The 15320-nt window shown below is 41.6% G+C and overlaps 1 protein-coding gene across 1 annotated transcript in view; it reads right to left on the reverse strand.

The window, feature by feature from the left end:
* Positions 1 to 2146: 2146 nt before the first annotated feature.
* The window catches only part of CFAP73 (cilia and flagella associated protein 73), a 139703-nt gene continuing 126529 nt past the window's right edge, over positions 2147 to 15320 (reverse strand). Inside the window, exons 6-8 of the mRNA XM_069214556.1 lie at positions 7566 to 7724; positions 6695 to 6808; positions 2147 to 4476 (exon numbers count right to left, since the gene is read on the reverse strand). Of these exons, the coding sequence (XP_069070657.1) occupies positions 6716 to 6808; positions 7566 to 7724 (252 nt within the window). The 3' untranslated portion in view covers positions 2147 to 4476; positions 6695 to 6715. The remainder of the gene's footprint in view (positions 4477 to 6694; positions 6809 to 7565; positions 7725 to 15320) is intronic.

The raw sequence follows: 15320 nt of genomic DNA on the forward strand, positions 1-15320 counted from the left end.
ATTATTTCATAATCAAGTTCACAAACAAAATCTGTGTAGTCGTCGATAGAATCACTATCTTCATTAGTCTTGTTCTCATGCACTAACCTAGATAAAGTATCCGCAATCACATTTTCAACCCCAGGGATGTACTTTATATTGAAATTATACTCCTGTAAGCTAACCACCCATTTAGAAATTCAAGATGAAATTGAGTCAATACCCTTCTTATTGAATATTTCACAGAAAGGTTTGTGATCTGTCTTTACAGTAAATGCAGTCCCCCACAAAATGTCTTTAACTTTTTAATAGCCCAATGTACAGCGAGGGTTTTTCTTTCAATCACAGAGTACTTGCATTCTGAACCTTTGAGACTCCTAGACAAAAACATTATGGTATTTTCAGGACAACACCCTCCCTGCTGTAAGACTGCCCCAAGACCTTTGAAACTGGCATCAGTGGTAATGATAGAACTATTTTGGGGTCACAATTCTTAAGTTTGGGTGCCAGAGCTAACTTGCATTTGATTGCATCAAATTATTCTCCACACTTATTATTCCATACAAAATTGCTACCTTTCTTCAGGAGACTCCTCTTGTTGTGTGTAACCTCTGCAAGGTTTTTAACAAATTTGTGATAATACTCTACCATTCACAGGGAGGGCATAGGTCTTCTTTAGTAGTGGGAGGAACCATTTCTTGAATAGTATTTACAAGATCAGCCTTCAGAATAACACCCTCACCTGTTATAGTGTGGCCCAAATAATCAATGGTGTTTGTGCCAAACTTGCATTTTTCCAATTTCACAGTAAGATCATGATCACACAACCTACTCAAAACTTGTCTGACTCTTGAATCATGTTCAGTTTTATAAACTCCATACATCAAAATGTAATCTTGATATACACAGTATCCCGAAGTTCCCAATACTTTCTCCATAACCCTTTGAAAAACAGATGCAGCTGATATCAACCCAAAAGGAAGTCTGGTATATCTGAATGTTCCAAATGGTGTTATGAATGAAGTAACATCCATTGACATTTCATCTAGCTGTATCTGATGATAGACTGAGGCAAGGTCAAAGGTACTGAATAGCTTTGCATCTCCTTTCATCATCAACAATTCAGAAATATTGGGTAATGGATATCTAAATACTAAAACACATTTATTCAATTGCCTGAGGTCAATGCATAATCTTAGAGATCCATTGGATTTCCTGGCAGCAACAACAGGAGCTAACCAAGCAGTACTTTCAACCTCCTCAATTATCCCTTGATCTTTGAGTTTGTCCCATTCATTTTGCATTTCTTCTTTTATGTTCATAGGAACTGCTCTTACTTTACTACAAAAGGGAACTGTATTGGGAATAAGTTTGATTTTGTGCTGATAACCCTTTAAACAACCCAACCCATTCCTTAAAACACTTGGAAACTCACAATATAACATCTGTTGCAGATCTGTATCTGTCTCGGTATTACCGTATTGATAGAACTAATGCTTTTCAACATAAAGGGATTTTCACTATTTGGATCCAACATGACACCTAAATCATTTTGATGCCACCAGCTTATAATGCTATCACCCTTCTTGGATACAAATATCTTGCCAGAAATATAGCAATCTTTATATTCAATTAATCCTACAAAATATCCATGTAGATCTATCAACTCACCACCATAAGCACATGGTCTGATGTCAGGTTTAAGTATTGTTACAGTACCCTTCAGCTGATCCCTAAAGACGTTGTTAGATATGATTGTAATCTTAGATCTGTAATCAAACAGAACCTTGGTTCTTTTCCCTTCAACATGAATGAAGTCTAAAGGACCAACATTGTTCCCATTCCCTACTTGTAGAACAATTTGCCCACAATCAAAATCGGTAGTGCATGGATCTTCATTATCACTTACATGAATCTCTTAAATCTTCTGTTTTGTTTTCCTCAATCTAGATACTGAGAAGAATATGTCCCTGTTTCTTACAGTACGTACACACAGCTTTTAAAGCAGGACAAGGACTACAAAGAATAAAACCTTTAAACTGAAGTAGGTAAAATAGCACTATATACTGTGCACATTAAGGTGCTGTCATATATTGACTAGAGTCAAAATAATTAAGTATTAGAGGCTGTGCACATCAGCGATGTGCTAATGCAGATAACCAACAACTGGAAGCTGCGCACATCAGCGATGTGCCTTTAATATGGGAGCTTATTTATGATGAAGCTACGCACATAAGCGATTTGTTATTTCTGAAAATCAATTTTGAAAAGCTTGCTGAAGAAAGCACAAACAAGCGTTGAATAAAGAAAGGAAACGCTTGCTTTCCTTAATCTTGCGGAAAGAAACAGATTCGGCAACTCTGAAATCAGCGTCTAAAGACATCTTGAGGCAACAGTGATTCAATTGAGGGAGACGCTGACGCTGAGATGACTCCACGGAAATGAAGAGTGTATCTAGAAACAAAGATGTATCCAAACAAAATGTTTGGGACGTGCTGACGTAATGACATCCACAAGTAAACAACTCCAGGCAACAGTGATGGTGAACGAAGGAGACACTGATGCTGAGATGACTCCACAGCAACCAGAGAGTGTCCCAAGCAACAAAGACGTATCCAATCAAAACCTGTGGGCGTAACAACATCCTAAAAATATACAAAGAAGTATGCGCAAGGAAAAATCCTCGTGACACCCCAACTGACAAAAATACACAACACGGGACCAAAACAGTAAGAAGTGGTAAATAGTTAACGTCCCACCAATCGTACAATAAAAAAAATAATTATCCAGAGAGTCTCTATGCAATGAAGACTCAAGGAATTAAGTCTTTTTTTCGGATGAAAGAGACTCACCAAGATGACCTTCTATCTATAAGTGTCCGGTAGCAGTTGAAGGGTGTTGAGCTGTGAAACTTTTGATAAAGATCCCAGTTGTCGCCATTGTAATAATGGAAGTCTCAAGCCGTAATAGTCGAATAGAAGATAGTTTATTCCAGTATGTAGTGAGAAACAGCTCAACCATTCATTTCCTATTTCTTTCCAGTTCTTCTCCGCCACCCCAGGAATCTCACAACCCATACCATTCTACGCTGATGTCAAGGATGACATCAGTATAGAATACTATACCTTCCACAAGCAGTAACAAAGCAGGTGATGTGTTCCCTGTTTACACACCCTCCAATGGCTTGGATGTCAGTATTGTTACAGTAACTGAAGAAAAATGGAGTGATGCAAAGTAAACCTCACAATAATCTTTTGAAAAGTCTCCACTGAACACACAAATCAGGTAAAGTTTGCAGGATTTGTTTAAGTACTAATCTTCACAACCAGCTGGGCTGACAACAGTGAGCAACTGCCTCTCATTTTTCCAAACATAACGCCCATGCATTCCATGACATTGTTATGGTTGTCTCTGTGGCCATCGCCAGAATTCTACTTCAGAACCCAATACCTTTACTTTACATAGGGTGATCTTCAGCATTCAAAATGTCTGTCTGTTAAAAATGGAAGATCACATTTTAATGTATGAGCCTGGTTCATACATTCTAGCCACATATTCTGCTCTAGAGGAAAACCTTAAAATTCTCGAAGCCTGATGTCCACAGGCCTCTTTGTTGTATGAAATTCCCACCTCCAAACTAAATTCCATAAACACCCTGACAGCTGGGGGGTCCAGACTCTGGGGGAGGGACATCTATGTAGGTTGTCCTTGAACCGGTCCTTTCTATCAGAATTAAACCAGTACAAACACCCATTCTAGGGATTGCATATTAGATGAAATCAGCAAGGGCATGGTTGCAAATTATATTTTAATGATATCCACACTGTTGTATAATGACTGCTACCATATTATTTCCATTTTCGTATTACTGTAAATAATGGGCTGCTCTCACCTCGTTGTATGGTATTTAACTAATTGACCTTTGGTAGACACCTGGCTCAGTTGGTCCTGCCAAGACTCAAACCTGTGACCTGTAGGACACATGCACCGATGTCAGTAGCTACTGCTTCAATCATGCCTTCTGGGTTTGAGTTTTCGTACTGGGTGACTTCCTGATCCACACAGACAGCAACAAAGACGTGTCCAATCAAAATGTGTGGGCGTACTGGGTGACTCCCTGATCCACACAGACAGCACAACCATTTACTGCAAATAGAGACTAAAAGGCATAAAGGCCATTTCCCTCTCCAAAAACAGAGAAACTCTGGTTTTAGAAGCTAATCACACAAATGTCTCTTATAGGATACCGTAGCCCATTTTTGCCTCTGGTAGCCTGTAAGGCAGTGGGTATTTTAGTTTCCTAGAAAATCTTCCCTAGCAACAAGGATTTTTCCAGTGAAGAATGTGGGCCGCAGCAGGAGGTTAAGCATTTGACGTGCTTGATTCCTTGCTTGCACTGTTATCTGCTAGACCCTAAGTTGTACATGTTTAGGTATGAGGTTTCCAATTGTCAGCCGTTTCAAGGATGCTGATCACACATGGCTAATATTGATGGAACTGCAAGAAGAAGAAGAAGAAAAAAGATGGAGTCAAAAAATGTGGTTAACATACTTCAACGGTATTTACCACTAAGTTTATGAATTGTACACAGACGTACATTAAGCTTTACTCTAATCGCTAACTGTTACTCTATCCTTTCCTCTAACCCTAATCTTTTTTCCCCCCTCACACCATGTTGCCATTTTACCGGTGATACCTTCTGCCCATCTATTTGTGCGGTCTTCTTTCACAGTCACTTACAACTTTAATTACTCTAATCTTGTTCCTAACCCAACACCTTTAATTAACCCAAGCTAAACTAACCAGCACCAAGGGTGTGGCCAAACAAACATTGTGTAAAATGCTCAATCTCAGAACTCCCCACCGGCTGCTCTATCTCATAACCATCCGTCCACTGGCATGGCCAGAAACCACACGGCCCAAAGCGCCTGCCTGTATCTGAAGGATTCAGATATTTTAACTGGAATATGGAAGGGGATGAGAACCCGGAGACTGCTGAAATTGGAATGCTGAACCGCTGTGTGGGCACTGACAAGATGGAGGTGAGGGCAGTGGTGTGCCAGAACTCCTGAAACGACCCCCAAGGTCTCACTGGCTGGGCAGCACCTTGATGCTGAAAGCGGGGTGTTTCTGTAAGAAGGCGGATTGCTAGGGTAACCTGGGGCATTGGGGTGGTGATGCTGAACTGGCATCAAGTGTATGATTCACGCAGCATGACAGTGTTTGACTCTTTGCAGAGGAGTGCTGGAAGGTGGGAGCAGCAACCCTTTTGGGCACGCTCGCCTGGGGCCTGACCAACCTACAGTGGTAAAATGGAGATGAGCAAGGACTGTGCAGAGGAATCTGCTTTGGAAGTTGGGTGGGGAACTGTGCCACCCTCTGCGTGAGGAAGGAACCCCCCATTTGCTCAGTGGTGGGGTGGCAAGCTTGGGCAGCGGGACTGAAAGACGCATAGTGGCATTTTCACAAAAGTTACTTTACACAGGAGTAAATCTACACATGCATATTTACTCTTAGTCTTTGTAGTAAATTTACTACTTTTTGCAAGTTTCCATTTCCAAATTTACTTTTACTATGAAGTGTAGGGTTACATGTCTCTGCCCTCTGCAACACGGAGTTGAGCCACATTTATGAGTGTAAAATTACCAGAGCCAAAAAAAGGCCCAGAGTCGGTACAGCACAACACATGGCCAACCGCTGGTACTGCAACAACCCCCCATGGAGAAAAAAAAAAGAGGCATGACTTAGGGCTTGATTATGACCTTGACGGATTGGATACTCTGTCACAAACGTGACGATATTCCAATGCTGTTTTACAAGTTCCATAGGATATAATAGAAATTGCAACACGGCAGGCGGGATATCTGTCACGTTTGTGACGGAGTATCTCATCCAGCAAGGTCGCAATCAGGCCCTTAAACTAGAACCCCACTTCAATTAATGGCAACATAAAATAATTTATCTAGATTTTTAAAAAATATATATAAATAGAATGTAATGATAAAAATATGTATAAATAAAAAAAAATATTATTTTATGATAAAACATCTTAACTTTTTAAATTTAAAAATAGGTGTAAGTATTTTTTTTTAAATGTAATTACATTAATTTAAATTAATTCTATACATAACTTTTTGGAATTTTTAATAGATAATAATTAAATTCAAACATTTTACTTTAGGTGGGATTTTTTAAAATAAATCTTTAATCCGTAGCTGTGCAAATAAAACAGCTTCAAAAACAACATGAAAACAATGTATTTTAGTAACCCAGCCACCTCAATAGAAAAAAACTCAAACTTCAACCAATGTGGTGAGAGTGAACTGATCTCCACTTCCCAAGAGAGCTCAGAGTTCTATGACACTAATGTCAAAAGATATAAACAGTAAAAGCCTCTGATAAGGTAGGATGCGGGGTCAAATGAGACTTTATGAAAACTACCAAACCTGGAGAACTGTAGTTATTTCTTACAAGAATGGAGACTGTAGGCTTAGCCAGAGATAATCTTTTTTTTACCACAACCTGCCAATTGGCTTCAGAATTCCTGCAGCACAAAAATGTGCCCTAAACGCTAATCATATTGATTGTGTGCCACATATCTCACTAATTGTTCTGCTCCCACATATATCACTCATCCCCCTAAGCAGTGGTTTAGCGTGTGGGTAGTGACAGACCTGTATGACAGGGAACACTGACCCACCAATGAGTTTCTCACCTTAACTGAGGAAGGTTGGAGTCAGTTGGCAGTGGAAAGGGCTTGTCTGGATGCAGTTTCTGCTTTTCGTAGGTCTGCAAAGATATCTATCAAATCTCCTAAACATATCCGAATCTGTGAAAGACAGGAAATCACAAAATATGAGATCTGACTGACTGTAAACAGATATGTCCTCTTAAGGCATATACTGAGCAAAGAGGACAGGAGGTTGAAAGGGAAAATAAGCTACTTTAAAGTAGAAGCACCAAAAAGGGGATGGTTGGCTGCTGGAGTGCTATAGGAAATGGTGATGAATGTGAATTATGGAAAATGCATACGCTGATTGCGAGAGAGCTTTCAGTAATGGTGCAGGGGTGCTGCAGTGGGAGACGTATGGAATGCAGAAGGAGCGCTGGCTATGAGGAGGAGATGGAGAATGGTGCAGAAATGCTGACTTTGAATAAGGAATGGTGCAGTGGCATAAGGTATATGGGATCTGTGTGGAATAGTACAGGAACACGGATTACGGGGGATTGGAGGGTGTTGCAGGAATTCTGACTGTATGAAGTTGACAGGAATACAGTAGAATTTTAGGCTGTGTGGGGCTTTAGGGAAGGGTGTAGATTCTTTGACTGTGAAAAGCTGTGGAAGATTTTGCAGGAGTACTGACTATAATAAAACAACACGGAACAGCAAATGTGCACTGGCTGCAGGGGACCATAGGAAATAAAGCAGGTACACAGAGTGTGGCAGAACTGTAAAAGCTGTACAGGAGCACAGGTTGTCGTGGGAATATAGAGGTTTGTACTGAAATGCTGGTTGTGATGAGCTGTGTGCTGCATCTTTATGCAGTCTGGCTATGCTGAGCTAAAAAGTATAATTGTGCTTTAACCTTGTCCAGTTGACCCTCTGTGTCTTCCATTGGGATGATTGCGTGTAGATGCATCTGCTTGGTGAGGATCTGGAATAGATTGTAGGTAGCCATCTTGACCAGTCCAATTGTGAGCGTCTTTTGGGCTGCAGTGTTCTGGATATGGGTCCAGTTTGATTCCTAAAGCAAATAATGGAAGAAAGATGTCCACCCTCCATGTAAGATTATTTACAATCACTGAACCATTAACAACTTTTCACTGATCTCTCTTGTCTTGCCAAAGTGGAACCTTTTGTCTTCAACAGTCAGTAAGTATTTGTTTATCATGAATTATCACTGCATTTGCTCAGGCTAGGATTTTAGCACATGTGGCAGCCATGCTAAAATTTCAACTTACCTCAGGCCAATGGCCATAGAATGTTTCATGACAAACACTATTTCTATCATAGATAAATGTACTAGCTCGTCAGTTGTGCAACAATCCTGTACTACAATCAGTGCCCTGGAATAATACATGGCAGGGCTATCAGTGAGATTGTATCTGCGTGCCTAGTATCATCTGGGCAGCATTAGGGAGTTGTGGCATATGCATGAATCTGTACTAGTAGAGTTGACTGCATTGAACGGGGAAACTTCCACTGCTATATGGACTTTTTAGCATTTCAGTTCCAGCTCAATATGAGCAAGAGAACTGCTTTATCTGGATGGTGTGCTGTGGTATATTGGCATTTCTGCCTCTAGATGCAAAAAAGACATAGGTAACCATCTCTTGCTCACTGGGTTGAGGAACAAAGATAACTACTTAGTGTAGAAAGTTGCAGCACACCATCAATAGCAGCTTCACCTTTTCCATGTGTCTTCTTGTGCTTCGCATTCATAGCTAGGAATAGTGCTTTGGTTTGAGACCATTAGCCAAGCTGATAAAGATAGGGAATAAACTCCATAGGGTGTGTGCATGGTCACGACTTTGTGTTTGCAAGATAATTCAGTTAGTTCTTGTGAGGGCCGTAGTGCATTGGAGTTTAATTAACAATCCTACTTAATGGTGCAATGACACAATATTGAAGGACACAATATCGATATCAAAAATACTGGAAATTAAATATTGTTAAAAATATCACCTTCCTGTACTTAACTAATAAAACCACAAATTAAGAACACAATATCGCTGTTAAAAATATCGCTTTATAAACATTTAAATTTAATAAAAATATCGCTTTATACATGTAACGAAAACAAAAATATAGGAACTTTTAAATAAGCATATGACTACTCAAGAAAATTCCCTCACACAATATAGACCTCAAGAATATCACCAAAAGAATTACATTATCATTAATAAACATAAAAATAACTTTTTACGTCAAACAAAACATTAAAATAAACATTAACTCCTGACGCCAGGAGCCGCCTGATGCAATAGTGCTCATGTAAGTCGAACGGCTTCCGGTTGTCCATGCACATGGCACACCAGAGGGATTTCCTTTCTAAAACAGCCTCGGGAGCTGTGGAATAGCTCCCCCAGCTCCACAGGCTATTCTGGGTTTTCAGTGAAATGATGAACAGTGTGCGTGACACACTGCATCATTTCACTGAAAATAAATGTGAAATGAACAGATCGTCTTATTTCACTTTAAATGCCTCAGTGCTCAGGGGGCTATGTCAGTTCCCGATCACCGAGGCAGACGGGAGAGGTATCATTGGAAAGTGGAGAATCTCCCCTTTCCAATGGTACAATCCTTAGTGGATCTCTGCTGGGAATCGCTTCAGGAGGGCGATCACCAAGCAGGGATCCACCCACTAGACACTAGGGAGGGGGAAGCGGCCCCTTGGGCAAGGGCTTTTGCTCCCTCCTTTATATTTTGGGCATATTCAGTCTTTCTGCCCCGATAGGCCCTGACCTGCCCTGGGGGAGGGAGTTAGGGGCTAGAAAGCCCACTAGGAACCAGGGATTAATGTTTTATATATATCTAGGGGGGGGGGGGCTGCTCTGGATGGGCATTGTAATGCCCCCACCAGTCTCAAACATTTGCACAGTCTTTCTGCCCCCCCCCCCTGGGGGGGGGTAGATGGGGGCAATAACCCCTGATCTGCCTCCCTTCCCCAGGGGCTGAAAGCCCACTAGGCACCAGGGATTTCGTTTTAATTCATTTAGTGGTGGGGGCTGCCCAGAATGACCATTTTGATGCTCCCCACCCCTCTCTCCCAAACAATTAGCACAGTCTGATGGGGCAACAGTCCACAATCAGCTCCTCCCCCCTCTAGAGGGGAAAGGGGGGCAGAAAGCCCACTAGGCACCAGAGATTATTTTTTTCATCTAGGGGCAGGGGCTGCCCAGAATGGGCAATGCAATGCCCTCCCCTCCCCCTCAAAAAAATCAGCACAGTCGTTCTGCCCCCTCTGGGAGGGCAGATTATGGCAATAGCCCCGCCCCCCCCGTGCCTCTGGGAGGGGAGAGGGGAGAACAGAAAGCCCACTGGGCACCAGGGAATTTGTTTTCGTAGTGTAGGCGTAGATGTTGCCCAGAATGGGCATGGCAATGCCCCTCCCCCCAAAATAAATGGGCACAGTCTTTCTGCCCCCAGGATGGGCAGAAAGCCTATTAGACATCAGAGAAGCATTTTTCTAAAATTAGAGGTGTGGGGGCTGCCCACCACCATGGACATGGTTATGCCCCCCCTCCCCAACTGAAGGGGGCAACAGTCTTTCTGCCACCCGCGGACTAAAGCATCTCATCCCAACGGCAAGCAAAAGGACATTTAACTTTTTGGGGGTATGAATTTACATATGGAACAAGAAAGCTTGGCTAACTCCCAATATCCTCCCACTTGCACTGGTGTGCGGCTGCACTTTCTGGACTTGGGTAGGCTGCCACCTGGAAAAACCTACTAAACCCATACACTTCTGAAAACTAAACATCTGGGGAGTCCCGGGTGGCATGCTTCACATACACCATTTTCTTACCCACAATATCCTGCAAAACTCCATCTTTGCCAGAAAATCTGTCATTTTCTCTACATTTCTATGATGAAAACTTCTGGAATCCCCAGGAATCCACAAAATTCCGACCTTCCAGCTTTGCCCCAGCTGTACTGATAAAAACTTGCTCCATTAGTGAGAGTGCCCAAAGCAGAGTCAGCCTAAAACATATGAAAACATCTTGCCCTTTTGGACCTGCTTTGGTTCCCCCTCAATTTATAAACATATTTGGCCCTTCCCTGTCCCAGGCACTTGGCCTACCTACATAAGAGACATATCATTTTTCTTAGGAGACTGAGTGGATCGCTGTGTGATAGGAAATTTGTGCAGGGGCAGTGATCCCACAGAGAAATATGAGGAAAATATGATTTTGTACCTAAATGTGAGGTTTTCAGGGGATTCTGGGTAAGAAAACATTGGGGGATCCATACAAGCCACACCTCCCTGGACTCCCCCGCGTGTCTAGTTTTAAGAAATGTCTGGGTTTGGTAGGTTTCCCTCGATGGCCTCCTAGCCTAGGACCAAAACCCAGGTGCCCCTCTTACAAAAATGGGTAGTTTTGTGATAGATAATTTTGATGTGTCCACAATAAGTTTGGCCTTCATTATGGCGGGCACTTGGCCCACCCATACATGTGAGGTAGCATTTGTATCAGGAGACTTGGGAGAATTCTGGGTGGTAGGAAATGTGTGGCTTCCCTCAGATTCTAAAACGTTCCATCACAGAAATGTGAGGTAAATGTGTTTCTTAGACACATTTTGAAGTCTGCACAGGATTCTGGACAACAGAACCTGGTGAGAGCCAGACAAGTCTCCCCATCCTGGATTTACCTAGGTGTCTAGTTTTAAAAAATGTACAGGTTTGCTAGGTTTCCCTAGGTGCCAGCTGAGGTAGGGCCAAAAAACCACAGCTACCCACTTTGAAAAAACCAGGCCAGTTTTTCCAGGAAAAATGTGATGTATCCATGTTGGGTTTTGGTCCGTTTCCTGCCGCAGGCACTAGGCCTACCCACACAAGTGAGGTACCATTTTTATCTGGAGACTTAGTGGAACACAGAATAGTAGAACAAGTTCTATTACCAATCGTCTTTCTCTGCATTTTCGCCTTCCAAATGTAAGACAATGTGTTAGAAAGAAGTCATTTTGAGAAATGCCCTCTAATTCAAATACTAGTAAGGGTAACCCCAAATTCAGAGATGTTCAAATAACAACTGCTTCTAAACTCCATATCTTGTGCCCATTTCGGAAATATATAGGTTTCCAATATACCCATGTTTCAATCTTTATATTTTACTAAATGAATTACTGGTTACCTGGGACACAATGAAAAACCATTGCAAGGTGCAGCTCGCTTACTGGCTCTGGGTACCTAGGGTTCTTGGTGCCCTACAAGCCCTACATATCCCCACAACAGAAGGGTCCAGCGGATGTAACAGATTATTGCTTTAAAAAATCTTCCACAGTTGGAAGAACATATAAATGAAAATGTAGACACAAATAGCTGATTTTTTCAACTCAATTTCAATTTATTTTTCTTCAAAACTTGGTTTCTCCTGAATTCTGAATTTTATCTACTTTTTAGAAATGTATAGCTGTCCAGGACCCACCATTGGTTTCACACCTATTTCTACCACTAACTGGAAGGAGGTTGAAAGCACAAAAAACAGAAAAAAATGGGGTATGTCCCAGTAAAATGCCGAAACTGTGTTGAAAAATTTGGTTTTCTGATTCAAGTCTGCCCGTCCCTGAAAGCTGGGAAGATGGTGATTTTAGCACTGCAAAGTCTTTGTTAATGCCATTTGCAGGGAAAAAAACAGATGTTTTCTTCTGCAGCACTTTTTCCCCATTTTTCCCCCAAAAAAACAAAATTAGCTGTACTTTAGCTAATTTCTCGGTCCCCCTCCAGGAGAACCCACAAACACTGGGTACTTTTAAAATCCCCAGGATATTGAAAGAAAGGACGCAAATTTGTCCTGGATGACTTATGAGGACAAATGGTATGGGGGCCTAAGTGCAAGCTACCCCAAACAACCGCAAAAAGGCTTAGCCCGGGGGAGGCCTAGCAGCAAAAGCGTTGAACACCATATACTCGTTTTAACAATAAAGAAAATTACATCAGCAAATTAATTGTAAAATCACCCCAAATCAAAATATAATTTAATAAATAACAACATGAGTTAAAATATTTGTATGAACTACAAACATTTATACAACCATCTAAATACTAATACATACACATGTAAATATATATATGTGTGTGTGTGTGTAGTCACAACTAGGTAACTATAGTTAGGACCTAGTTTCTATAGAAAATTCGTTTTTTGACTTGCCTACATCTTTGGGGCCACTTGACAAATCTTCACAAATTTTCCAAAAACATTAGACAGCCACATCAGCTGCTGATCAAAAAAGATACATTTCCAATGTTAATTCCCATAGGGATTTTGAGCAGGTCTTCAGCCCAAACCACTGGACGGAATTACACCAAATGTGGCAGAAAGGTAGCTCTTGGCCCAGAAAGCCTTTGTGCTATTTGGTGTAAATCCATTCAGTAGTTTTCGATAAATTAAATAAAATCAAAATTTGTATATATAGGGATGCCGAGGCCCTGCAAACCCTCCTGATCTTGTGATCTGATTGGATGCCAACACTTCAGCAGGGAAGTGTTAGCAGCCATGTTGGGACTTAGCCAAGTCCCTGAAAAAAATTATGACAAAAAACAAAATGGGCCAGAGTAAAGTCACCCAGACCCCTTTAATCTGGTGCTGGATCCCATAGAGACCCCCCAGGGCTTAAAAAGCATTTATTTTTTTATTTTTTGGTGCAGACCTGCGGGAAAAAAAAAAAAAAAACAAACAAAAAAAAAAAAAAACCCAAGCACTTGTTTTGTAAAAGGCCCCCGGGTGTGCCAGGTACCAGGGGCAATTACATTTTGAATGGGGCAGAAGTACAAATCAAATGCGGGGGTGCTCCTTGCCCCCTCACCCCCCCAAGCCCCAGGGACCGCCACCTCCCTGGAGCACAAATTAAGAATGAATGGGGGGGGGGGCAGCTCAGCCCCCCGCACACACGGGGACCACTACCTCCACAGGGCAGAACTTTAAATGGAATGCGGGGGTGGCTTACCCCCCCAGCCCCGAGGACCACCACCTCCCTGGGGTACAACTATAAATAGATTGCAGGGGGCGGTGATCAGTGCCCCTGCAGCCACGGGGACTGCCACTTCTGCAAGGCTACTTTTAAAAAAAGCTATGGGGTTAGTTTCAGAGCCCCGGGCCATGGGGCCCACCACATCCCCAGGGCTATTCATTGGAGGACGGCCATGCAGCCCCCCTCGAGGAGAGCCACAGATTGAACTAGAGACCCCCCCTCTGGGCTGGCTCCTGCTATGTTCAGGGGTGCCCACCCCTGGGACATAGCTGTTTGCTCTGACTTGGCGGGAACTTTGAAAGCTCCCACCAAGTCAGGGCAAACACTCCACTCGCAGCAAGTGAGAGCTGTCAAGTGAGAGCTGTCAAACAGCTCTCACTTGCTGCGAGCCTAGTTTTTTTCTGGAAACACAGGAAACACTGATCTCAAAGAGCAGCGCCCTCTCCATGACAGCAATGCCGGCTCCCACAGGAGGTGGACAGCCGGCTGGGACCGGGGCGTCATTCATTTTTAGGGCCGCATCAACACAGGGACCCATTTTAAGGAGCCACTTCTTTTGAGTGTCGAGGGACTAAAACTAAGATGATGGGCCCTGGAGTTGGGGATGATATTGAACAGTATGGGTGGGATCACCAATGAGGAAATAGATGCACTACAATAACCACAATGCCTTTCAAGAAGCAGAGAGTATAAATAGTAAGGGCAGAGAAGGGACTCATCCAATTTCAAATCTATCCACTTTGAAAAAGACGGCTGTCAAAACGCGTCAGTGGCAGCATAATAAACAATATGGATATTTTGTGATTTTTGGTAATAAATTGTGGAATGTGAACCTCTGGGAGTGGGGCGTTTTTGTTGGTTGTTGCATATATATATATATATATATATATATATATATATAAACAATGAAAAGAACTTCCACAGAAGGACGCACACTCGGGAAATCCCAGAAATTAATTAGAGTATTTAATTCACACACTACGCGTTTCGGCTGTCAAGCAGCCTTGATCACGTGTATATACATACATGTGTGTGTGTGCGTGTATGGATAAATCTAAAAAATATATATATATATATTTTATATTTTTATAGGGAACCCGGCATACCAATTCTTCGTAATGTGCTGCTTTAATGGCACAAACCACATGACACATTTTGGATAACAGTAGACTTTGTCAAGTATATATATATATGTCAAAATACAATTTTAAAGTATTGAGCTACATGTTAAACATTATAAATAAAACATAGATGAATGTTTACCATATCAGGCCATAACTGAAATAAAACCAAACCAAAACAGACCTTACCAATAGAATTATACTATAAACAAAATTAACTAATAAAATCACTCAAACAATTCAACAATTCCATCAAAAATAAAAAAGCACACAAATTTCATCAACTTAATACTCCCAAAACGACAAAAGCTGCAAGAAAGCAAACCTGAAAACAGAAATAAATATATATCAACAACTACCTTGCAAACTAAGTACAACTCCTCTTTAAATCAAAAGTCACTTCTAATTCAAATTAAAATTTTAAAATAACAAATAATTAACAAGACCCTTTGCAATTTCGTTCTCTTTACATCTACTTACTAAAAGAAAATACTGCAACAAAGAGTTAGGCTACTGAAAACAACACC

This window comes from Pleurodeles waltl, chromosome 11 (genome assembly GCF_031143425.1).
Source record: "Pleurodeles waltl isolate 20211129_DDA chromosome 11, aPleWal1.hap1.20221129, whole genome shotgun sequence".
In the NCBI taxonomy this organism is placed as follows: domain Eukaryota; kingdom Metazoa; phylum Chordata; class Amphibia; order Caudata; family Salamandridae; genus Pleurodeles; species Pleurodeles waltl.